We start from the raw sequence: 26,069 nt of genomic DNA on the forward strand, positions 1-26,069 counted from the left end.
GTTGGCAGCTGCCCCGTGGTCTGCGCCCGTGTCGCAGCGCAGCCATCAGCAGTGCCAGCGACCTCCGGAGCCGCTCACCCCCAGACTCCAGCCCCAAGGCTCTGGCTGGGCCATGGCTGTAGACCACCCCACCCGGAAAGGAACAGGGGCACTGAACACGTGTGACACCATTTTTATGCTGTTTTTAACCTCTGGACTTCCAGGCCCTTGTGGGATTTTAGTGTCTGCAGACACACAGATGGTTCTGGCTGTGTCACATTGCACATGGCGCCCTTTCCAGCGCCAAAATGTGCGAGGGGCTTGGCCGGAACCCTCATGCACAGCGAGGGGCTGCACCCACCAGCCGGGCCCTCACACCTCCCGGGGACCGGCCAAGCCCAGCACTGCCCCTGGCCCTTCTTCCTCCAGCGGACCGGAGCCGGGGGCTGCTCCAAGTTCCGACGTACCTGTGGGAGGGCTGAGAGGCGCCGACAGTGGGCCGCTGAGGTGGGCTGAGGCGGCAGTGGGGCCGCTGAGGTGGGCTGAGGCGGCAGTGGGGCCGCTGAGGCGGGCTGAGGCGGCAGTGGGGCGCTGGCGCGGACTGAGGCGGCAATGGGGCGCTGAGGGGGCCTGAGGCGGCAGTGGGGCGCTGAGGTGGGCTGAGGCGGCAGTGGGGCGCTGAGGTGGGCTGAGGCGGCAGTGGGGCGCTGAGGTGGGCTGAGGCGGCAGTGGGGGGCTGAGGCGGCAGTGGGGCGCTGGGGGGGGCGCTGGGGCGGGCGCTGGGGCGGCGGGGAGGAGCGGCCGCCGCGCCCCCTCGCGGAGCGGCCGCCGCCTGCGCGGAGCGGCCGCGGTGCCTCCCGCCCCGCGTCTCCCCGCCGTGCATGTTAACGCGCGGTAATTGCCCCGAGCGGGGAGGCGGGGCGAACCGCCGGCTGCCCGCCCTCGCTCGCTGCTGCTCCCCCCGCCGCCGCCTCTCCTCCCCGGCCTCCCTGATGCCGAGGAATGGATAGAGCGGCTGCCCTGCGAGCCGCCGGCATGCTGGAGAGGAAGGAGCGGAGCGGCGAGGCGGCGGGCGCGGGGCCCCGGGCGGCGCGGGGCTTGCCGGCCGTGCGGAGCACACTGCAGCAGTGCGGGCTGCTGCAGGACCTCATCGACATCTCGCTCTCCAACCTGCGCGGGCTCCGCACCAAGTGCGCCGCGTCCAACGACCTCACGCAGCAGGAGATCCGCACCCTGGAGGTACGGGGCTGGGCAGCTGCGGCGGGGCCGGACGGGAGCCCCGCTCGCCGTTCCTCACAGCGGGGGGCGGGCCTGCCCCTCCCGGGGCCCGCCGGGGCCTGCCCGTGCCCCCCGGTGCCGGGCCGTGGTGGGAGGGGCCGGGCGGAGGGGGATGCGGGGAGGAGGGAAGGAGCCCCGGCCGCGCCGCAGCCCTGGCAGCCGGGGCTCGGCCCCGTCCCCGGCCGGGCTGGCTGTCGCAGCCCCCGGCCCGCCCTCGCCGCTGGGCGGGAGCGCGGTGCTCACGGAGCGGGGAGCGCGCAGGTGCGGGGGAACCCCCGGTGCCGCGTCCCGGGGTCGCCCCGGGCGGCCGCGCTCCGCCGCCCCCGCCCCGCGGCCGTAGGTGTCAGAGCCCGGCTGCTGCTGTCAGTGCCGGGGTGGATGCGCTGTGAGCTGGGGACCAGCGGTGCCCGGGGGTCCCCAGCAGACGGTGGTCGCCGCACGGTGTGTGCCGGGAGGGGGCACAGACTCAGGCTCTCCCTCCGGTCTGTGGTGTTGCTGGTGGTTCCTGCCCTCCGCTCCAGGCCCGTCTCTCTATTCCTGGCTCAGTTTCGCTGATCTAATCTGCTCCTCCTTTTCGCTCCGTTGGTGTGCTGGACAAACGGCATCGCGGTCCAGGCTGGAGAGGTGTTTTGCTCTTTAGAAAGATTACTTGAAACTCTTTGAGCACCAAACGTGCTGTCATGATGCTTTCGAAGAAGGGCTGAACCTGTACACGAGTCTGCATAAGTATTTAGAAAGGGAATGTGGAATTATTTTTGCTTAGTTCATTTGACCTTTAGATACTTTAATGGTTCCTTTACCCTGTGTGCAGGTAGCGTTGCTCTGAGCAGTAACCAGCTCCCAATGCCCCTTGTCTGACAGAAGGTTCACGCGAGGGCTCATGGTCCTTTGGTCTGATACCGGAGGCTGTGGGGCCAGAGCACTGGGCCTTTAGTAAGAAAGCTCATTACAACACTGTAACTGTAGCAAACATTTATGCTGCAAAATCCATCAGATGAGACATGAAGGTTGGGAAAAAAATTGTGAAACAATAGATGGTAGGTAGCTTTGGCACAACCTCTTGGAAATCTATCCTTCCTTTTTTCTTCCTCTGCCTTTTTTGTGGGGTTTGTTTATTTGTTTTCTTTGGCGGGGCTTTTTATTTCTTTTTTTTTTTTCAAATTTGTAGCACTCATTTTCCTCCTGCCATCTCCAAATAGCATTCAAAGGGCTCTTCTTTATCAAAAATATTTGCATAGGCTTTTGGCAGCCCTACTGACAGTTTTTTTAATGCTCAAACAATGTCAATCAGCATCATTTTGGAAAATGATCGTCTGTATTTTGCTGGTGGACCTGGTCTAAAAGGAAACCTTTATTCACCAGGGATGAAGGCCTGCTACCATCCTCGGGTTTTTCTTAAAGCAACAAAAGCTGTTTCTAGTGATAGTTGTTGAGTGTGTGTGTGCATTCCTCTTAAACACATATCTGCTTAAAGAAATGGGTACCACATTCACTTGTGATAATAAAATTTATGATCAGAAAAAAATCTTAGCTGAAAAAATTCTCTTTGATGCACAGTCTGCTGTATGATTTCTCTGGGAATTCAACCAAGTAGTGGATCTGTGCCAGCACATGAAGCGATGGGCATGGATGTAGACTGTGCCCTTTGCTCTGTTCAGTTGCCTGCACCAAAATACGTGTTGTCAGGCAGGGCCTGGGCCCTGTGCTGAACGGTGCCAGGCTGCAGCGGGTTAGTCTGTCTGGTGCTGAACAGTGCCAGGCTGCAGCGGGTTAGTCTGGTGCTGAACGGTGCCAGGCTGCAGCGGGTTAGTCTGTCTGGTGCTGAACGGTGCCAGGCTGCAGCGGGTTAGTCTGGTGCTGAACGGTGCCAGGCTGCAGCGGGTTAGTCTGTCTGGTGCTGAACGGTGCCAGGCTGCAGCGGGTTAGTCTGTCTGGTGCTGAACAGTGCCAGGCTGCAGCGGGTTAGTCTGGTGCTGAACGGTGCCAGGCTGCAGCGGGTTAGTCTGTCTGGTGCTGAACAGTGCCAGGCTGCAGCGGGTTAGTCTGTGGTGCTGAACGGTGCCAGGCTGCAGCGGGTTAGTCTGTCTGGTGCTGAACGGTGCCAGGCTGCAGCGGGTTAGTCTGTGGTGCTGAACGGTGCCAGGCTGCAGCGGGTTAGTCTGTCTGGTGCTGAACGGTGCCAGGCTGCAGCGGGTTAGTCTGGTGCTGAACGGTGCCAGGCTGCAGTGGGTTGGTCTGAGCAGCCTGCAGGGTCTGTGTGCTCCCCCCGGTGTCGTTCCTGCGGTGCAGCAGGGGCTGGTGGGCTCCAGCGCTGTCTCAAGTACCAGGTGGCCTTGCCTGTGGCATTGCACGCTGTAATTGCTGTGCCTTGCATAATGTGTCAGAAATGCACGTGTGGTCGTACGCGTTTGCCTATCAGATCGCACCCGCAGAGGCAGGTGCTCCGGTGTTGCAGAGCCGGCGTTCCTGCTGGTTCCACAGCTCTGTGCAGACTGCAGGCAGCTCCTCAGGGCTGTCACTTCACCAGGAGCTGGACATCAGCAGTGCCTGCTGGGGTGCTCCGGGTGACCTGGGCAAGTCACCAAATGGCTCCGTGGATCCTGACGGTGGCTGCTAGTGGTATCGCTGCTGGGCCCGCAAGCCTCATCTGTACTCGAATCTAGATGTGTCTTTGCTTCTCATGCAGAAGCTTCTTCGTGGCAAAAGAATGACGAAAGCTCAGCTGCATCAGTATAACTGGTAAACTGTGTGACAAAACCACAAGGAAATTATAGAACGTGAGGTAGATAAAAGCAGCAAACTGGAAGCAGGAAGTACTAGTTTGGGAAGGGACGGGACCTGACTCTGGATGTTGAAGAAGTAGCTCCTGAGACCAAGTGTGAGGCGGCAGGTGTGGGATTTGAAGACAGTCAAAAAGTCAAAAATCAGTTTATTGACTTCACTTTTTGTTTGTATTCAAAGGGACGAGAAAGCAGGGAAGCTTCCATAATGCAGTTAGCACATAGCTCCTACATCTCTGAAAGTTCCCTGATGTCTGGTTTTGGTGTCAAAACCATGGACTCGGCAGGTGAGGGAGATGTCCCTGAGGACCGTGCTCTGAACGAGCGCAGCGCCGCCCGAGCTCCGCGGCAGCGCAGCAGCGCGTGCTCGTTGCTATTGCCAATCCCACGGGTAGCACGGCCCTGAAGTAAAGCTCGGAAGGTAGTTGTGATGTGAATGGAATCAATAGCCTAAAACACCAGTGCAAATTCATCTAAATGCTTCTGTTATTTTACTTTTTTACCCTAGACATACTAACTCGGTCCTTTTGGCACCACTCTCCTCTGTGCCTGCTCAGAGCTCGGCAGCTGTCAGGTACACCGCGTGATTCATGGTGTGTGTTTCAAAGTCAAGAACGTCAGCCTCACTGAAGGTACTGGAGTACAAGCTTTTGTCCCTCCCATTTCACTGAAGTGTTTTAAGTCCTTCCTCATTCCTCTTGTGTATGAGGTCTTCTCAGAATAAAGCACGTGATAGATAAGGATTTAAAAACGGACCTTGACAGGTAAAGATAAGCACTTGTGGTAGCTCAAATGGTGCAGGAGAACTGGAACACAGAGAGACGGGGAAAGGAAGGCAGTGGGAATTGCTCGCCACTCATGCGCCGAGTGTGGCTGTTACGTGAGCTGACCCTGTTTCACATGTGGGAAGGCCGCTTCTTAGAAGGGCAGGGAGTTTCCCTGTTGTGGAAAGTAGATGGTGTTAGTTTGGTTATTAGCAGAGCAGGTTTTCTGATGCCACAAGGTCTTGTGCTTTTTTAAAAAAGTTTTGTATGTTCTGCCAAATAAGCGCTTGAGTGTTTCTCTTTGTAGCCAATGCTTTGGTGTGTGGCTTGCTTTCAGTTCTGTCCTAGCAGGTTTACTCACTTCTCAAGTCGAGTACAAAACTGAAATGGAAAATAACGGTAGTTTTAACCTATACGTAAGAGAGCAAAACCTGGGTTGCCATGTGGTGAGCATCCAATGCTGCTGCAAGCATCCTTGGAAGGAAGCTACTCTGTCTATCTTTAGCACTGTCCCTACACTAATCCCTTGCATGACTCCTAAATTGGTTTTGCAAAGTTAGCAGCGTATTATTTGTAGCCATATATCTTCGTAAAAGCGGTGCCTTGCTGGATTCATTTCTTTGGAAGGAAGCTGATAATGGGGCTAGAGCTGACATCTGTAGTGAAGCACATGGAGCTCGTAACACGGCGGCTGGAGGGAGGAGAGCGCGGCCCGTGCGCCGGCACGGCCAGCATCCCTATGGTTCCTGAGTCTCCTCTGCTGCACACAGCGCAGCTGCTTTGGTGAACTGCAGGAGTCACCAGGCACAGTGGGCACCCTCTCCCCGCCACTTTTCACTGCAGCAGCGATGAGGCAAGACCAGGCTGAGCTGACCTGCGGTGCGTTCAGGTTGCAGATGCATTTTCTTTCGGTTCCTACATCACAAGAGCTCGCTGCGGTGCTTCTGGCGTGGAACCTGCCTCCCAGCTGGTTATGGTGGGAGTGTCAGGGTGGGGCGGTGGCACACACTGCTCAGATCTGCCTGCTCTTTAAGAAAACCCGTCCTTGTTGCTCCGTGGCTGGATGGTGACAGAGCCACTCTGGGCCCCGTGTGCACAGATCGCTTGGACCTTTTCCTCGGGCATGCCTTCTGTTCAGCCCCTCCAGAAAACACGCGCCGGAGCGGGAGGCCTGACCGGCTGTGCGTGTCTGCATCAGTAAGTCTGCTGCTCCACCAGTCAGTCTTTCACATTGGCTGAGTGATATCTCTGGATTAAATATGTTTGAACTTGCTTTAGCATTATCTTGATTCATTTGGCAATTTGGCTAGAAAAGGCTTATCTCTTACCAGGGAATCTCTAAGCAGAAACAAATGCTTTGAGAACGGGGGGGGGAGGCGTGAAAGGAGAGGAAGAGGCATTGCAGTCGCCCAGACTTGCACACTGGGAGCTGCCCGTGTGGTACGCGAGGGAAGGGAGGCCCTGTGTTCCTAAACTGGAAGTAGTGGGAGCAGTGAATTTTTCAGGCCAAACTGCAACCTGTATCCACATGTTCATGAGCCTTGTTCAGCTGAAAAGACTTCCTTTTCCAGCAGGTCTTATGCAAGACCTTATTTTCTTAAAGGTGTCTTCTTTTTTTGTAGAACTCTCTTTTTTTCCTAAATTTGCACCCATTTGTGTAAGGCAGGCTTCAACAGGGATTCTGTTTGACTTGGAAGGAGAACCACGTGTCATTATCAGGCCGACAGACTTCTTTTCTTTGTGACAATGTGTGTGTGTGATCAAAATTTGCACATCATAATGGAATTTAGCTCATCTCCTGCCGTTGATTTTGTGTAAGTGTTGACACCAATGTCAGCAGCAGTGTTCTAACTCACCTGCGGTTTCCAGGACAAGCTCTGATGGGTAGGTTATCATCAGGATGAAGATACAAGGGGCTCTCTTCACTTGTCTGTCATGGTCTGTATGTACTTCTCGCCTTGGGCTGGATTCTCCGATGCGCTGACTGGAAAGTAAGCAAGGAGGTGTCAGAGTAAAGCTCTGCGCTGCCTTTGTCTCCCTAAGGCTGCTTGTGTGACCACTGGATTGTGTTAAACCAGAATTATTCCTGCTCCTCTTCATGCAGAGTCAGCTTGGAGACCCTTCCCAGCAATTAAACCCCAGTGAAGAGGTCCAGCAGAGCTCGGAGCTGGGAGCTCTGTCCGTGCGTGCACACAGCGGAACCACGGTCTGTCCTGCCAGGGGAGCCTCAGCCTCTGCATACGGGTTCTGAGTCAACTGCATGTTCAGAACGGACCTAATCGGTCAAGCAGCCCAACGTGAACCTCAGCCTGGAAGAGGCATTGCGGTGTTCGGCGTGGTGGACAAAGCACACGATAGCAGAAAAATATCAGTGCTAGTGTGGCAAAGACTAAAACAGAACTCAAAGCCAGAATATTTACCCACTGTGTGTTTTAAAGGACTAACTCCAAGTCTGCTGAGACTCACCGCTGGGCTACACCGTGGCTGCAGTGACTGCCCGGGAGGCAGCTAAACAGTAGTGATTCTTTTAATGTCAGTGTAAGTGGAATTACAGATACCCTCTGCAGGACCTCCCTGGCCATGTGCTGGTAAGACTCAAGAACAGTTGCAGTGAAGCTGGGTGCCCATTAGCCACCCCGTCTGCCTCCAGGGCTCTGCACGCAGAGTTGGACCCGCTGCCTGTGTCTTGCTTTTGCTACCTTTGAAGTTAAAATATAGCTGTCTTTTCAGAATATATTCTAAAGTGAACAGAGGCTAGGTCTCTGTCATTCCTTTTCTGCCTAGAACAAAAGTCTAATTTGTAGTGTGTTCATCTTGGGGAAGCAGAACAACACTTACTCAGTAGGATAAGGAATCACGCTTTGATCAGGGCTGTCATCTGATCCGATGGTTGTTAGTTATCCCAAATGGAAGAGCTCTAATAGCAGGAGCTGTGAGATCCACGTCAGACGGGGAATGTCCGGGGGTGCGGCAGAGCCGGGCTCTGAGCCGGGCCGAGCTGGTGCTGCCGGCACAGGGCGCTGAGCAGGGCGCTCAGAACGAGCCGGGCGCCTGGGGGCTGAGCCCCTGCGCATCTTAAGGAGCCTTCTGCACATAAGCAAAGCACTTTCCTGCCCAGCTCTACTCTCCTTATGTGCTTCTAGAACACGGGTTTGTTGATTTATCAAAGAACTTTCACTTCTGTTTGAAGCAATCTAAATTTAGAGAGGAAGTCTCGAGCTGCTCGTTGCTGCTGTGTGGGGGCTCTGGTCGAGGCTTGCAGATTCCAGTGTGAGGCTTTATTTTTAGTTGGTAATGATACTGGATAAATTGGAAAGAAGAAACAATATGTTGCAGATTGAGAACCTGAAGCAGGCATCACCACTAAAGCTGTTCGGTGGGGAGGTAAAGGGACCTAAGTACGGTGTCAGTGCCCTTGGGCTGTCTGACAGTCCAGGAGAACCTCTCCAAACCCGTGTCCTCCCTGGCCTTACAGCACAGAGTTTTCTAGCAACAATTCCAGTCTTCCAGAGCCGTGTTTTCTTGTTTCACCTTTAGAGTAAGCTAGAGGACTAAATCCTGCTCTAGGACACGATTGCATAGCTGCACTGAAATAAGCAGAAGTAATATGTTGTTGTTGCTTAAAGCTTCCTGACTTTTTAAGACATCTCCCTCTTAAAAACTGTTTTTCATCTGCCAAGCAAAACATTTCCATTTACGGGCCTTTTGTCTTTCTGAGCAAACCGAAACTTTCCACAAAGTAAAGCATTTCTTATCAAGACTTTTAACTCTCCCACAATTTCTACAGCCGCAGTTCCGAGGGCCCGAGCCCAGCGCCAGCCAGCAGCATCACGCTCCCGTACCGCGTGTGCTGAGCAGATGCAGAAGTTTTTCCCCTCATTTTAGTGAATTCTGGAGGCGATGCCCTTGCCTGTTCTCCCTTGTTTGAAGGAGCCAACTGACTAAAATACACAGGTATTGTTATTGGGAGACTGATCCATCTGCATCGTCCTTCAGCCTGTTCCCTTTGGAAGAATCAAGCTAGTTGTTGGTTTTGTTGGGCTCGGTGTGTGTGTTTGTTTCCCGTTGGGCCAGGAAGGCTGTCTGTGTGTGCCCTGGAAGAGGAGCGAGCTCACGGTGGAGCGAGCCAGGCGAGCACGAACACCCGAGCCTGAGCCTTTCCTCACCAGCTGAGCCGGGAGGAACCCCAGGGTCGATATCAAAGGGCTTGTCAGCCCCGGTTGTACTATGTGTGTTAAAACTGGTTTGCTCTTGCTTTGTGGGTCAAGCATAATATCAGTGGAAGCACTGGCTGCGTGCTGCAGCCGCGATGGAAGCGCTGCTGTGCTGGCGGCGTTTGGTGCGGGAATAACGAGGCAGAGAGCTGTGGGACGCCTCTCGGCACACGCCGAATTCCCGGGCCATTCCAGTCATGGCCAGTGACTGGATTGGGGTCTGTGGAAGCAGGTTTGGATGGAGAAAAGAGCTGCCGTAAGCCCAGGCCGTTCGTACTGCACTGAAACGCTGGCTGGGTTTGTGCTGAGACCGCGGTTGTAGGAAATACAATCCTACTTTGGGGGAAGATGGGTTCTGTCCTGCTGGGCTCGCTGCCTTAGGCCGGGTTTGTCCTGCTCGGCTCGCTGCCTTAGGCTGGGTCTGTCTGGGCTGGCGCTGCCGCAGCCTCTGGGAGCCTCCCAGCGCCAGCCTGACTCAGCGGTTCTGTACAGCTCTGTTGCTCCTTCCTGCAGCTGTGAAACCGAGGTGCAGGGGAAGGGGAAACACGTGAGGAAACGCATGCTCTGGTCCTGCCCCTCCGCGCCTCGTGGATCCTCTACATAAACAGGCTGGCTCAGCCTTTTCTGTCTTCCTATATTCCTGTGAGGTCTCTTCCATACCGGGCAGGGCCCCTTTATGGTGCAAAGGATGAAGTCTCCGCATTCAGACTGTGTTTTGCAGGCTGAGTTAGCGGCGTGGCCGTTGTCAGCTCTCCCGACAGAGCCGTGTGCTGTGGGAGCGGTCTGGGCGAGCGCTGCCGTCTCCGCATTGCTGGGATTCTTGAGAGCTCTGACTGCTGAGCCCTCTGCCCCTCAGTGCAAGCAGCCGTGGCTCTGGGGTTGCACCGGCCCCAGACGTCGGGGCAGAGGACGTGGGGATGGTTGGAGAACCACCCTCGTGGGTGAGGGACTTTGAAATTTAGCAGTAAGAAAGGCTCGTTTCTTTGGGAAAAATTATTCTTCTGGGTGTCCGCTTTGCTAACTTTTTAAAAAGTACTGAGGGTTATATTGGAGCAGTGTCCGCTCAACTTTAGCTCTCAGCCCAGTCCCTACATTTACAATAACTCTGTTCTACTGCTCAAAAAGTCAGGTCCATTTAATTGTGCGCAGTGACAGGGACCCAGCCTGGAGGTGTCCATCAGTTCAGCCCAGACAGAAATAAGCCTGACTTGTAGGCCAGGGAACTTGTCCCATCAGAAGCTGCAGAGCACGTCTGCTGCTGCCTGGCTGAGTCTGCCCTATTTGTAGAGCAGGGTTTAGGGCCTGCCTTGTGACACAGCAGTAGTGCAGTCTGCTATAGTCTGCAACGTGCTGCAGTCTGTATTTATTAAGATTATAACATCACTCCTCTTTAATGGCAGCTGAGAGACTCGTTCAGACGTGAGGATGAGGAGAGGCACGTCTCGAAGAGATGAGCCTTGGTTCTACCCCGGGCTGCCCGTCAGCTGATGAAGAGGAAATGCCTTATTTTTTGGGTGGACCTCGCTGGCAATAGACAGTGGTGGGGAAGCACCATGCACGTGGTTCATGCCCTTCTTATGAATTGTACTTCATTGTACAGAGTACAAAGGTCTATTTTCTTCAGTAAGTTCTTAGTTTCCAAGCAAAACCTTGAACTGGGTGATACACATTTGAACTTTGGGGCCACTGTAGATTGATACTTAACTTCCTGATGTTGACGTACGTGTCTTCTGTCCTTAGCTGAGGTAGGAAATGGAACTCTTCTTCCTCAAAGGCTGAAAAGCATGGAGAACATTGCTGTCAGCTGTGTTCCTTTATCTAAAAGCACATATAATTTGCAGCAAGGTAGTTATTATGTTCCTGTAATGCGTTTTCCAACTATTCTTTGATCCGTAAGACATACCTTCCACAGTACAGCAGATACACAGCTGGAAAACTGATGGTCTTGCAAGGTTTTATAGCACTGGCCACCAAGCACTGGACTCACTAATGGCTCGATTGCTACCCAGAGTCCTCTCCAGCCTTTGGAAGAAGAGAGCCGTGTCTGTGCGTCCTGCAGGCCCTGACCTCCCTGTGCCTGATGCTCATGACTAAATGATGCACTGAACACTTTACAGCCTGGTTACCTAGGAGATCAGGGGCTTGCTGTCCGGGTGGCCCAGTGCCACTGCCGAGGACAGCCCGTGCCCCCGCTGTCACTGCAGGGCCAACCTGTGCCCCCGCTGTCACTACAGGGCCAGCCCGTGTCACTGCAGGGCCAGCCCGTGCCCCCGCTGTCACTGCAGGGCCAACCTGTGCCCCCACTGTCACTGCAGGGCCAGCCCGTGTCACTGCAGGGCCAGCCCGTGTCACTACAGGGCCAGCCCGTGTCACTGCAGGGACAGCCCGTGCCCCCACTGTCACTGCAGGGCCAGCCCATGTCACTGGAGGGGCAGCCCATGCCCCCGCTGTCACTGCAGGGCCAGCCCGTGTCACTGCAGGGCCAGCCCGTGCCCCCGCTGTCACTACAGGGCCAGCCCGTGTCACTGCAGGGCCAGCCCGTGCCCCCACTGTCACTGCAGGGCCAGCCCGTGTCACTGCAGGGCCAGCCCGTGTCACTGCAGGGCCAGCCCGTGCCCCTGCTGTCACTGCAGGGCCAGCCCGTGTCACTGGAGGGCCAGCCCCTGCCCCCGCTGTCACTGCAGGGCCAGCCCGTGTCACTGGAGGGCCAGCCCGTGCCCCCGCTGTCACTACAGGGCCAGCCCATGCCCCCGCTGTCACTGCAGGGCCAGCCCGTGCCCCTGCAGGGCCAGCCCGTGTCACTGCAGGGCCAGCCCGTGTCACTGGAGGGCCAGCCCCTGCCCCCGCTGTCACTGCAGGGCCAGCCCGTGTCACTGCAGGGCCAGCCCGTGCCCCCGCTGTCACTGCAGGGCCAGCCCGTGTCACTGCAGGGCCAAGGCACCGCGCAGGGGTGACCTCCAGGACAGCCGGCGTCAGACAGGTGGGCATCACCACAGCTCAGTACACAGAAGGGTACCTTTCTGCAAATTATTTTCTCGTGTTCTGATGAGCTTCTACTTGCCATCTGCCCTTTACACACTTGTCATATAATTATCTGGTCTTTCAGAGACAATTCAATTAGATCTTCTTTCAGTAGGTTTTAATCAAGCGTTATGGGGTTGCTGGTGAATTATTTACAGCTGTATCACCTGATGGAACACTTGCTCTGCTGAAGGTATCACGTAAGTGACGTGTCTGTAGCAAAACGCACAGCTGGCTTTAACTGGCGCCTCCTCTGTGTTCCTTGGGGTTATCCAGTTGACGTCAGACGAATGCTGGGTTATGCGAGCCCACTCTTTTACAGTAGTAGAAACTGAATGTGACTTGTGCTGAAAACAAGGAGTTGAAGCAGTTTAAAAACTAGGCCAAGAGCTGAATTTAGCTCTAGTCTCTGCTGGCTCACTTCTTTTCTAAGTGCCTTTCAAGGCTGAATACCTTGAACAGTGTGGCCTTGACCCTCCTTGAAGCTCCCGCTATTCAGCCAGCGTGCTGCTGTCTTCAGGCGTGCTCTGAGGTAGCGGGAGTGGGTCTGGAGTGGGCAAGGTAGTGAAAAACAACACTCAAATAGCCAAGGATAATGAACTGAGAAACTGCGTAATTTTAGCATACAGAAAGATCCTTTGCCTTATTTCACCTGCCCTTCAGGGTGGTGAAATTGAACAGCTCTAAGATGTCCTTTCTTCCTTTGTATAAAGATTCCATTTGTTCACACCTAGCTTTAAAATCACTGCCACTGAAAAGATTACAGGAATGCTTTAAATTCCAGTTACTCTTAAGTTCTTTCTCTGCATTTTTAAGAGCTTGAAGCTTTTCCTGAGGCTGATAATGCACTATTAGTATGGTTAGGAATCAAGAATAGCATGTGGAAAGTGACTGAGTGCAGATGTTTGACTTTAGGAAATGGTGTTGAGGGAGATCCTGGAAACCCCCCAAGAGACCAACAGGCAATTTAGCAGGTCATTGTATCTCATTGGAGATCATCATTTGTCGTGAGCCTTTTGTGGAGGAAAAGACTAATTTACAATCTTATTGTGTAGATTTACTGGATGTGTCAGCATGTTTTGAAAGGCTCCTCAGAGCGAACAATTGGGGTGAGAAATTGTGTACTCTACACCCCCGCCTTGCAATAAGAGGGACGCGGCCCACACTCAACCCATCCTCTTTATCCTTACTGCTCTCCAGAGTGACCAGGGACAAGGAGGGAGGTGTTTACCCACACTCAGCCCGTCCTCTTTATCCTTATTGCTCCAGAGTGACCGGAGACAGGAGGGAGGTGTTTGCGCTCTGAGTGGGAGCGGAGCCGGTCTGGTCTGTGCGAAGGGGCTGCCGCAGTCCGGCTGCCGGGAGAGCGGTGCTGCTGGCCCGTGGTGCTGAGCTCTCCGGGCCAGTCGCTGGGACAGACCCCTCGGAGAGAAGGTGCTTGTCGTGCTGACGGTGGCTGGTGTTGGGAGACGGGGCAGTGCGGCAGTCGGGATAACAAGGGACGTAGTGCAATGAAAGCGCAGTCGTGCTGGCTGTTCCAGATGGCGCGGATGTGAGACAAACGGAGCGCTGGCTTCGCTTATCTGGGTTGAGAGGCTGTCTGCTGGTCTCAAGGTTCAAGCTCAGGTGAAACTCTCATAGTTGGCTGTAGAGCCTGGTCCCTTTATGCTGCTGTGTACCCCACAAGGTTTTCCCTCTCTCCTCGCATTGTGTTTGTTCCATGTGCACGGTCAGTGCTCGGACGGTCCGTGCAGCCCCTGCAGCGTTTCCCTTGCAGCAGAAGGCAGGGTGCTCGTGTCACCGGCTCTTCCCCTCCCCCAGACTTGGCCATTATTTGTGCAGCGTGATCCAACCCCGCGTGGCTGGGAGCCGACGGTCCGGAGTTCATTTGCAGTTATTACTGTAGCACAGAATCAGTCTGGTTGGAGGTACTCATTTCCAGCACAGAGCGTATACCCTTTGAAAGCATAAACAAACTCCAGGTCACTTTTACTCAGCTTCATACACAAGTGTTTCAGCTAAACAGGAAGAACCAGCTGGAGTCGAGGCACTGCAAGGAGCTGGTTCAGGACTCGTCCGTACTAAACCAAGTGAGGTCCCTTCCACTGCGCCAGGAGCACTGAGCTCCAAACCAGCAGTGGATCCTTCCCTTGCTGGGCTCTGGAGATGTGTTAAGTACAGTTCTTAGCTTTGCCTCAGTCTGTGTTTGAACTGCTGAGCTAGGGCATAGCTGAATGAAACATGCAGAGCTGCCTTGCTCGGTCAGGCCAGACTTGAGCCAAACTCCAGCGTTGGAGCTGTGGCTATTCTGACTTCAATGGCCTGAGCAATTACAGCTGCGTCACAACCCTTGTGGTATGTGGGTGTAGCTACTGGAGTGCAGTCATCGCAGCTACCACTGACCGAGCTGGTCATCTGAACTGCGCTGCTTTATTCTCTTATTATCTAGGATGCCACCAGGAATCCTCCGCAGACAAGATCACCCCAGGCCCTGCCTTTGAAGACAGGCAGGTTCAGAAGTTGGCGTGGCCTTCTAGAGCGGAGACTAAAGAGGCTGCATTAGGTCAATGACTACACTCAAAATATGAACTTCTAGGACTGGAGTACCATCTTTGGTGTTTGTACAGTGCCAACAACAGTAATCCGGTTGTAACTACAGCCAGCGCAGCAGTGCTGAGTTAGCAAGGGTGCTTGGCTGCTAGCAGCGCGTTGTCCCTCGGCTGTGCTTTGTGCTAATACAGCGGGTTTTTAGATTTGAGGCTGGAAAGACGCTTTGTACAGCGCAGTGTCTGTGCTTGGAGGTGAGACGGTAATTCACCCTCCTTGCCTCGTTCCAGCAGGGATGTGCACGCCGCGCTGGGCCCAGGGGCAGGCGGCTCATGGAGGCAGTGGCTGTGAAATTCCAAGGCCAGGTTTATGGGGCAGCCCAGCCTGCGTGGGGCAGGGCTGCCTGGGAGCTGGGCAGACAGGTCACGCAGGTTTCAGACGCTGTCCCATGTGAGCGGAGCCCCGCGGGGCCACGATGCTCTCGGGTAGGAGCCACGATGCTCTCGGGTAGGAGCCACGATGCTCTCGGGTAGGAGCCACGATGCTCTCGGGTAGGAGCCGCGCCAACACTCCGTAAAATCAAAGTTTAGCAGAGTTGAGGCTCCAGCAAGTACTGGAGTGTTAAGCTTTGTTTAGAAAGAGTCCATCAGAATAGTCACTAATTTAAGTTCTTTACAGTTAATTAAATTCCTCCTACAAAGCACCACTGCTGTTATTAAGTCCACAGTTTCTAACCCAAGATTAACAGCTTCACTTTGCTCCTTGCTATAGTCTTTCCTTGAGAGAGACACCAGCCTGGATATCGTGATCTGACCGTTTCTGCCGATTTGGGGAACAGAGGTCACATCCTGCTCGGTGTCCATAGAGCCGGCTCCTGCTCTTCCTGTTGCCTCACTCCCTGTTGGTGTCCCTGCAGGACAGCAGGGAGCAGGAAGGAAGGAGAACTAACCCAGTACAAAACCCCGTTCAGCACACGGTCAGAGGAACCCGGCGCCTGAGCCGCGGTTCTGCGGCAGGGGCAGCAGTTCGCCTGCACACAGGGCTCACCTCGGTGGCTTCGAAGCAGAGTCAGGGAAAACGCAATAAATAGACCCTTTCTGCTTCACACCATTTCCCCACATCTCACATTAAACCTGAACTTCTTCAACTAGTCCTTCATTCTCATTACAACGACACTGACTCCTGGTCCTGCGGTTTCCGAGAGGATTTTCTACTTGAAATCCACTGCAGGAACGTCCCTCCCGTGTTTTGGGGGCTTGGCTGCCCGGAATGCTGTTCCCCCTTGTTCTCAATTGCATACAAGTAGGTTTCTCGGGTTGTGTTACATCTCACGGATCCTAAGCTGCCTGCGCACAGCAGAGTGAATACGCCAGGAGTGGGAGTGCTTGTGCAGCAGGAGATGGGGAGTGCTTGGAGAGGAGGCGATTCTGCAGCCCGGGATACTGCGGGCACAAGTGGAATATCTGGGGTCGTTTGCTGCAGCCTAATTGTGAGATGTGCTCACTCACCTGGCTGCGGGAGGGCTGGCGTGGGGAGGCTGGGTGCTGTCTGAGCACAAACAGCAGGGGCTGCAGAGCGGCCAGGGACACAAGCCAGGGGGTGCACACGGAGCCGGGGGGTGCACATGGAGCCAGGGGTGCACACGGAGCTGGGGGTGCACATGGAGCTGGGGCTGCACACGAGTGGGCTTGGAGAAGGAAAGGGCTGACTGGGAAAGCAAACTGTATGATTCCCACTTACTGATGACACACCAGCCCTAGAGAAGAGACCAGCTCACACAGCCCATGAGCGAACTGGAGATCCCTGATCCCCACTGCACGGCAGAACATGCCAAAGTTCTCTTTCCCTCTCAAAATCTGAAATCGGGAAGCTTGCTTTATGGGTTCAAAGCATTGTGAACAGGGCGGGTTTCAGTGTATTTTGTTCTTTTTGACAATCCCAAAATGTGATCCCGTAGCAGCTTGTTAAAATATTTTGCTGGTTTAAAAGACACTTTCAGATAATGTGGCAAATTGCCACATTCCAGTGAAGCAATTTCCTACAGTTGACATATTTTATTTATTTATTTTTAAAATCTTGTTTTGTCAGCCATCTCCCTCCTCCATTTTCACTGCCAGGAACAAAAAAGCCACCCCGCAACAGCGGTTTTGCCTCATTTTGCTGCAGCAGACTTCGAAAGCAGCTCAGTGATGGAATTGCTGGGCACCCTGCCCTCGCAGCTCTCGGGCGGCGAGGTCCCCGCAGCCGCTGCCGCGCTGGGTCGCGGGTGGACGCGTGGCCTTTGAAACAGGGTTTTGGCAGGTGCGCTGAACTGAGTAACTGACTTCAGAGAGCCTGCTGAGCGGTGGAACGGGAGGAAGGGCAGGCGAGTCCTCGAGGTAGCGAGCGATGCTGGAGCTTCCTGTTCTGGGTGGCTGTGCTCGCTCCTCTCCCTTCCTCCTGCAGCTGAAGAAGGCGACGGGCAGTGCTGAGGCTGCCGAGTCAGACGCAGCGTGCGGGGATTTCTGCAGGCAGGCTGTGCACTGCGCTGAGCACCAGACGGCAGGATGAGGACCAGCCCGGGCAGCCCGGCTGCTCGTACGGAGCTCCCAGATGCCCGTTTCTGACCCGAGCACGCGGCTCCGATGTGAGCTGCACTGCCAGGGCAACAGGCAACGCCAACAGGACCTCATCCTCATCCGTCAGCTGGGAAATCAGCGAATCTGGGAAATCAGTTTCAGATAACGTCAGTGTGCTTTGAATCGGGTCGCAGCTGGAACGCTAATAACAGTCGGCAGCACTTTCAGGTTTATACTGTAAACAATCTAGTTGAATTTATAAATTCCCTGTGCCAAAAGACAAAAGAGAAATGAGACTGTGAGAAAGGATGGAGGTAGAAAGTTTTTTGGTGTGAGACATTTTGGATTTAGAAGCTGGGTGCTGCTGTACTTAGGGAATCACTCGTCACGCGACGGCTGAGCCGATGCAGGTTCTGTGTCTGTGAGATCCTCGGGGCGGCTGAGCTTTGGAAAGAGCTCGTTCGCTCTGTTTTCAAACCACCATCTGCACCAGCTGTTAGGAGCACTGTGGGCGCTGGCTGTGCCTGAGCTGGGTGAGGTGTCTCAGCGCTGCTGGGTCCCTCCGGCATCCATGGGCTGCTCTGTGTTCCTGGCCCTGTTCCTCGGAGCAGAGAGGAGGAGGAATCGCTCCCTGCAGCGTTTGTATTGCGGCCAGCAGAGCTGGACTGAAACACCAGTGGCATTTGGAGTCTGCCTTGTGCAGGTGCCCTGTTGGTTTTCAAAGGCGTCCCAGGGAAGTCGGTGTTTCAGTAACGCCTGTCTCGGTGGTGTCCCTTTTGGAAAGATGAAGGTGAAGTGCTGTCAACGAGAGGAGTCTGGAAAAACACGAGCGATCTTTGCATAATGACAAGGAGTTGGTTGGCTGCAGTGGAAGGTCTCAAAGCTTAAGGAATGAGTTTGCATGCAGCACTCAGAACTATCAGTTCAGAGGCAGAAAAATACAACAGAGAATCCCTTTGTGTTTCCCCTGCTCCTTGGGAGGGGAGTGCTGCCATTACACAGCAGCACGCAGGCTCCTTACAATGGGTTTTTATTTTCCGTCGGCAGCCGCGGTGTCCTCTGGCTCCTGGTGGCCGTGGCCCTGCCGTCCCCCCGGTGCAGACCCCAGCCCAGCGCCCGCTCGGCTGCGGCTCCAGGGGGCAGGCACAGGCGATGCTGCAGGACCAGTGCTGTTTGCTGGATGGCCAGTTGCTGCTTATCAGTCTCTGTGTGTTTGTCCTCATACAACTGTTCCTAGGTCAGCAGCTCTATCTTCCTCCACTTTCTAAGCAGGCACGACATAGTTGAGATGGACATCCCGGAGTCACAAAGAAAAAATGTTCTTTGGTAGGGTGGGAGTCTGGATTCGGGTGTCTCCACTTCCATTTGTACCTGAACTGATGACTGGAGCCCCGTGGCTGCTGTAGGCGAATGTCAGCCGGTCAGACTGAGCCCCAAAGAGATTTGGGGAAAGACAGTGAGCGGTGCGCCATGGCAGCTTTCACACACGGCCGTGAGCAGAGAAACGTGACCCCGGACCGTGCCAAAATTGGTCCGTCCTTTCGGGCGGAAAGCTGATAATCTGGAGCATTTCACAGAATAGGATTCCTTAGCTGAGGTTTCCCAGAGCGAGGAGACAAAATGTCTTCAGCTCTGAGACCTGCAACCTGCTCCTACAAAGACTTCAGCTTTTCTGCACGAAGCGCTTCCCCAGAGCCCAAAGGGTGCGTGTGCGAGGGGGACGTGCGGCTCTGGGAGTGCGCAAATGGTCAAGTCAAACGGGCAGAGGACTTGAGTTTGTGTTTTGTTTCCTTCCTTTGATCTGCTAACACGTCCGAGTGTGCAGAGAACAAGCTGCCAATCTGCCATTACTCAGCCAGCACCCGAGGGACGGAGGCAGGAGGTTTGTGAATGGGTTTTGCTTTATCGAGGCCTCAGAAATAGAAATGTGTGAGATGAAAGGGAGATGGCTGGGAAGGCAAGGGGAGGAGAGTGTGAAAAACCCTTTGGGCTTAGGGCCAGTATCCTGGGCGGTACAATGCTCCGTCAGAGCCCCCGGATCCTTCAGAGCCGTGGGTCCCCAGCGTGCCGTGGGTCCCCAGCGTGCGTGGGTGCCGGGAGCGGGCAGGGTGCTGCCCGGCCCTGCGCACAGCTGGCTGCTCCGTACCTGCAGGATGAGGCTTGCGACGGGAGGAAAGGGAAGTGCGAGAGTATGATGGGGACCTAGAATTAGTCATTCCCTTCCTGACCTTGCTGAAGGAAGTGTCTGGCTTTATATTTTTGCTGCAATCTACTTCTTTATTTGTGCTGCAAGTTTACACATGCACAGGTTGTTGGTTTCCGTATTCTCGCCTCCCCCACCATACAATCAAATGCACTTGAGGGTTCTTTTGCAGATGTGTGAGAGTGGTCAGTGCAATCATAAAAATGATGGAGGATATTCTCTTGAGGGGCACTTGAAGTGTTGAATTTTACGAAGAGATCCATGAGTTGTAACAACTCCTATCCCCAAAACATGACCTGGCGTTTCCTCTCCAGATTATGAAGCTTTGGTAACCTCTGTCACTCGCTGCTTTCTGGCTGCGGTCATTCTGAAGCCGGCAGGGGACGTGGGGCTGTTGTTTTCTTTATGGGAGGAGAGATGCAATGGATTTGCCATGACACTGAATAGTTACAGGGAGAAGTATAGTATTAGTGTTATCACTGGGCTGCATTCATCTCTGTATAACCGGACAGGTAATTGTTTACCTGGAGTTGTATTAGGATCTGAAGGCCTCAGGACTCCTCCCGTTCCCAGCTCTCTCAAGGATGGTGGAACTCTGTGTGTGCTCTGTGTGCTCTGACACACTAGCAACGAGCCCTGAAGCCCACGGGACACAGAACCCTGGCAGCGTGTGTCCTGCGGGGCGGCCGAGCGTGCGGGGCGGCCGGAGCCTGGGGGGCGGCCGAGCGTGCGGGGCAGCCGGAGCCTGGGGGGCGGCCGGAGCCTGGGGGGCGGCCGAGCGTGCGGGGCAGCCGGAGCCTGGGGGGCGGCCGGAGCCTGGGGGGCGGCCGGAGCGTGCGGGGCGGCCGGAGCGTGCGGGGCGGCCGGAGCATGCGGACCCCCCGCTGGCCTGCGTTGCTGCGCCTGGGAGAGGCGGGATCTGAGCTGGGCTTTCCTAACTCCAGGAAAGGTTTATTCAGGGCTGCTCTTTGCTCCAGGCAGGGAGATGGAAGGCTCTGATTTCCTGAAGCTCTCCCAGTTTCTTTCAGTGCCATTACGCTGCGGGTCAGTGTCTCAGCCAGTGCAGAATCCCTGGAAGGGATCTCAGGAGATCCTTTTGCTGTCTTGGCAAAGGATCTGCCTACTCCATTTCTGACAGGTGCTTGTTAACTTATTGTTAAAGACCTTGGTTGAGGGCCAAGGCTGTTGAACCAGGCTTTGTGAAGCCTCAGCTGCTGCGGACCAGGTTCCACACTGACGGTGATGCTCTTCTACATGGTCACTCAGTGTGAGCGGGTTGAGATTTGGCTGCATGTGAACAGATAGAGGATCTGGGGATGCCGTGGGAGGAACTGAACGAACGAGGGCAGGAGGTGTGCTGTGCTCCGGCAGAGGAGCTCTGCACGGCAGAGTGAATCCGTAACCCTGCCAAATGGCACATGCGCTAATGTCGTGAGTGGACAGGAGACCTTACAGGTCTGGAGGCCAGTTTGGAGTAATGACGTCCTTCAGAAGGTGTCGGTGTTCCTGTGCTCCGTATGGAAACGGAGTGAAGCCGACTGGAGCGTGGCAGAGCTGAAGCAGCGAGCTGGTGCTGCAGGGGAGGCAGAGCTGGCGATGGGCCGTGCGCAGCACGCGGTGAGCGCGGGTCTCAGCTGGCAGAGCTCCGTCATTCTGTTGGCAGTTGCATGTCCTCAGGTTAGAAGGGAAGGGGGAGGGCTTTCGGTTTTGGTGTGCAGTGGGTGTGAAAGCTCTGCTATTTAAGCAGAGGACTGTTCTGCAGCTGCGTTAGGCTCGGGTGCCTCCCTGGGATGAAATCCTTGAAGAGAATCATGTTGTGGGGCTCAGGGAACCACTTGAGTGCAGTTTCATGCTCCCACTCCTACACTGAGCTGGGGAGGCCTCAACTGAGTGTTTACAGGTCTTGGTTGCTGGGATCATGAAAAAGAGAGGAGGGGAGAGAAAAATGGGTGGTATGTGGCCTCCAAGTGACCCAGAAATGATGCTATCTGCATCATCTGACAAAGCAGAAACACCATCCTGTAGTGTTTGGGCAGTGGCTATTGTGTCATCCTCAGGCATGACTGAGGGTTCAAAGGAAAATCCACCCATCTGGTGTTCATCTCGCCTTATCCCTCAGCCTCTCCGTGCTTTCATTTACTAATTTCTATTAAGGCTTTTCCCCCCTCCCAGGGGATATCTTGTCTCCAGACTTTTCTGCTGGCTTGTGCTGGGTCCTGTTTTGCAGTTTGTTTAGCAATGCATTGAGAAACTATTTCCTTTTCTTTATAAGCAAACCCAAAAGCCCACGAGTCAGCCCAGACCCAGGCCCTGCAGCAGTGTGTCCATGCAGCAGTGTGTCCATGCAGCAGTGTGTCCATGCAGCAGTGTGTCCATGCAGCAGTGTGTCCATGCAGCAGTGGTAGTGTCTGTGCAGCAGTGTCTGTGTCTGTGCAGCAGCAGCAGTGTGTCTGTGTCCGTGCAGCAGCAGTAGCAGTGTGTCTGTGTCCGTGCAGCAGCAGCAGCAGTGTGTCTGTGTCTGTGCAGCAGTGGCAGTGTCTGTGCAGCAGTGGCAGTGTCTGTGCAGCAGTGGCAGTGTCTGTGTCTGTGCAGCAGCAGTGTGGCAGTGTCTGTGCAGCAGTGGCAGTGTCTGTGCAGCAGTGGCAGTGTCTGTGTCTGTGCAGCAGTGTCTGTGTCTGTGTCTGTGCAGCAGTGTCTGTGTCTGTGCAGCAGTGTGTCCGTGTCCGTGTCTGTGCAGCAGTGTCTGTGTCTGTGCAGCAGTGTGTCCGTGTCTGTGCAGCAGCGGCAGTGTCTGTGTCTGTGCAGCAGTGTCTGTGTCTGTGCAGCAGTGTCTGTGTCTGTGCAGCAGTGTCTGTGTCTGTGCAGCAGTGGCAGTGTCTGTGCAGCAGCGGCAGTGTCTGTGTCTGTGCAGCAGTGTCTGTGTCTGTGCAGCAGTGTCTGTGTCTGTGCAGCAGTGTCCGTGTCTGTGCAGCAGCGGCAGTGTCTGTGTCTGTGCAGCAGTGTCTGTGCAGCAGCGGCAGTGTCTGTGCAGCAGTGTCTGTGTCTGTGCAGCAGCGGCAGTGTCTGTGTCTGTGCAGCAGTGTGTCCGTGTCTGTGTCTGTGCAGCAGCGGCAGTGTCTGTGTCTGTGCAGCAGTGTCTGTGCAGCAGCGGCAGTGTCTGTGCAGCAGTGTCCGTGTCTGTGCAGCAGCGGCAGTGTCTGTGCAGCAGTGTCTGTGTCTGTGCAGCAGCGGCAGTGTCCGTGTCTGTGCAGCAGTGTGTCCGTGTCTGTGCAGCAGTGTGTCCGTGTCTGTGCAGCAGCGGCAGTGTCTGTGTCTGTGCAGCAGTGTCTGTGCAGCAGCGGCAGTGTCTGTGCAGCAGTGTCCGTGTCTGTGCAGCAGCAGCAGTGTCTGTGTCTGTGCAGCAGCAGCCGCAGCGTGTCTGTGCATCCTTGTCATCGTGCTGATTTCCTCTGCTTTTCGGAAGCTCCATCACGGTCATTGCTGCCGTGATCTGGTGGTTAGATCAGAGGACTGAAAGTTAGGCCTTTTGTGACCTGTTTTTAGAACTGCTCCTTGACTCTGTGCACATTATTTTTAACCTTTCTTCCTCTTTCTTACGGCATTCCGAGCAGTGGCACCATTCTGCAAGCTGTCATTTCCAAAGGGGACGGTGCCTGTGGCCCAGCCCGCGTACCCAGAGCCTTCGGTTGCACTTGTATAACCAAAGGAGAGAGGGCAGGAAGCGGCCGAGGAAGGGGGTGCTCTGGCCGGTCGGAGCGGAGCCGGGCCTGGCGCTGCCGGCGGTAGAGCCGCTCGCTGCCGCGCCAGCCCGCTGGGCTGCAGTCGCTGTCAGTTCCACGCATTGCAAGTCGGTGTCCGACGCGTATGTGGGCTCCTGTTCTCAGATGCCATCTCAAACGAATGCATCTGCTTCCAGAGGTTTCTTTGTAATGTTTAATCTGCTAGTTTGGCCTTGCTCGTATGTGACTGGTGAAGACACATGTTGAAATATCATTCTTTGGTGGATTCAGCTCTGTTGTTTCTGAGGGCAAAACCATATGGGTGAGAAATTGAGTGATCTCATTTTTTAGGGTACAAATAATTCCATGAAATGTTTTTTGCTTCTTTTTGTCTGGTTTTGCATGGTGCACTTTGCTCCTGTGCGGCTGTTGTGCTTGCCTTGAGAAGAGCTGTTTGGATTCCGTGCTGGATTCGAGGTAGCTCTGAAGTTGGTGAGATTTGAGACTCCAGCTGAATCCTGCACCATCCGAGTGTTCTGGTGAAAGCACAGATGGGAAGGATGGGTTTCTCTGTGGTCGAACGAAATGTTCAGCTCACTTGCACCTTTTTTCTTTCCTTTGCCTGGATCAGTTCAGTTGCATCTTCATTTTTCCTTTTCTAGCTCAGATGACTTTGAAGACGGTGCCCTGCAGTACACCCGTCGGTGCTGGGCTCCGAGCGGTTGTTGAGATCTCTATCGGTTTCTCACATGGTTGCAGAGCATGACTTCAGAGGCAGATTTGGCAAGTCACATTCTGAACTTTCTGTGTTCTCTTCAGGGCTCAGGTTGCTTAAGGCTTTTTCTTGGTCTGGCTCAGGGTTTGGCTGTATAATGGCACTGGGGAAAATAGATAAGAGTCAGCTAAAGGTGTGAAGTGAATCCACTTTCACTGAATGCCTTAAAATGACTCATCTCACTTTCCCCGGTGTCCCTGCAGATAAACTCTGAGTTCGGGAGGTCTGTCCCGTGTTCCAGGAGGTCTGTCCTGTGTTTTGGGAGGTGGCAATCAATCAGAACCTGCTGCAGGAGGAACCGGTCCCTGCAGATCAACTCGGAGTTCAGGAGGTCTGTCCCGTGTTCCAGGAGGGGGTGTGCGGGTCTCCCGTGCGTGTGTCCCATGTCCCGTGTCCCGTGCGCGTGTCCCGTGTCCCGGCCGTGCTGCCTCGGTCCGTCCCTGCTCTCGTTCTTTCCCAAGCAGCGCTGTGTGTGCCGCGGCTTCGCCATTTGCCGTGAGTAGGATGTGCTGTTGGGCAGGCAGGCACTGAATAGGTTGCTGTTGGCTTTATCTCTCTGTCTCGTTTGTGGTTGGAGACCTGCATGTTGTTTTTGGGTTTTTCTGTGCGTCACTGAACCCAGAAGTTTTATTATATTCTCAGAAAAGGGTTTTGCAACAGCTCGGCTATTAAAGCCAAACCATGCAGTTTAGTTAGAAGTCTGGGCAGGAAATAACAGGATGAAATTCATCCTAGGGGAGAAGCGTGGTGCACGTAGGGTGGGAAGAGAATGCAAATGCACTATTTATAGGACTAGGGGAAAACAGATTTGGACTCGAAGAGTCAATGTGAAGGAATTATCAGGGGAAAACCAGACTGGGCAATCTAAGACGCTCAGATCTGTGCTGTCAGACTGCTTGTCCATTTTTGAGAGTTGCATTTTTGTTATATCCCAATGAAGACCCAAGGTTTGACACTGAAGTCAGTGCTGCAGAGAGCACCTTCCGGCAGCATCGCTTCGGGAGCCTGTGCTCTGGATGAGGCTTGTCGAGTGAGAGCACTGGAACCCGTATGTTTTTAAGCAGTACAGAGGCGGTTACGGCGGCGCTGCAGGGAGTGTGGGCAGCCCAGGGGGACATGGGGGACTCGGGGGCTCAGCTCGGAGCTGGAGCGGGGCCGCTCCCCCAGCCGGGGCCACCGGGTCCCACCGAGCGCGGCGCTTTGGCAGGACGTGGAAACCGGAGCTGTGCGGGGAACACGAGGGCAGTGACTGCGCCCCCGGAGCAGCGAGCTGTCCTGTGACACTGCCCGTTGTAACAGGGTCACCTGGGGCTGAACATGTTTGGTGCAGTTTCTTTTGCTTGTGATTTTTAGTTTATAAATAGATGCTAAGTCCACCTTGCCTTCCACTGTGGTTTTCGGAGCAGATTCTCACACTTTTTCTTGCTGCTGTCGGTACCTGCAGCTCCCTGCTTTAATACTGGGTCATGTGCTAATTTAAGGCATTTGCATCTAATTAGTGTTACATATAACTAAGCGTGGAGCTCTGGCTTTAGAGAGTGTGCTGGTATCTCCTCCTTCTTCCAGGAGAATAAATCTGGCCTGACGGGAGGTCCAACACTAAAACAGGGGACGACAGGCTGAGCCGAGCTGCCCCTCCTCCCCGTGGGCCTGTCCCGCCGGCCGGACCGCGTTCCAGTCACTGTGCAGACGGTCCTGCTGCTTTCCCGGGTGCTGGGTTCTGTAGGAACATTGCCCAGGAAGATGACGACAGATCCCATGGCACTTAACGGTGTCCTTTCTGGATCCCGCAGGTGAAGCTGATCGACTACATCCACAGGCAGCGGCAGTGCAAGCTGAGCGTGCCCCTGACCGACCGCACCGCGGAGCTCAACAGCTACCCGAGGTTCCACGACTGGCTGGACATCGTCAACGTGAGGAAGGAGGTTGTGCAGGTAAGGGGAGGACGGCGCTCCACACAGACCCGGCCCCACACCGTAACTTCAGCACTTACTTTTAGATGATAATAATAATAATATCATACCATGCTATAGTCTGGGTCCAGCAGTGTCCAAAAAAGACCAAGAGTTACAGTTTTGTGCACTGACATATCCAACAAATGGACAGAAATGTTGAGTTGCTACAGCCTAGAGTTTTCTTACTTCTAAAAGCATACGTGCCACAATTATAAATTGGTGAAGATCCAGAAATAGCCAGTAGCACTGTGTCCATCTAAACTTAGACTAGCCTAA

At 54.6% G+C, this 26,069-nt stretch overlaps 1 protein-coding gene across 1 annotated transcript in view; it reads left to right on the forward strand.

Moving 5' to 3' along the window:
- The first annotated feature begins 857 nt into the window (after positions 1-857).
- The window catches only part of KSR1 (kinase suppressor of ras 1), a 48,001-nt gene continuing 22,789 nt past the window's right edge, over positions 858-26,069 (forward strand). Inside the window, exons 1-2 of the mRNA XM_065852953.2 lie at positions 858-1,218; positions 25,632-25,772. Of these exons, the coding sequence (XP_065709025.1) occupies positions 982-1,218; positions 25,632-25,772 (378 nt within the window). The 5' untranslated portion in view covers positions 858-981. The remainder of the gene's footprint in view (positions 1,219-25,631; positions 25,773-26,069) is intronic.

The sequence above is a fragment of the Patagioenas fasciata genome, chromosome 19 (assembly GCF_037038585.1).
Source record: "Patagioenas fasciata isolate bPatFas1 chromosome 19, bPatFas1.hap1, whole genome shotgun sequence".
Classification (NCBI taxonomy): domain Eukaryota; kingdom Metazoa; phylum Chordata; class Aves; order Columbiformes; family Columbidae; genus Patagioenas; species Patagioenas fasciata.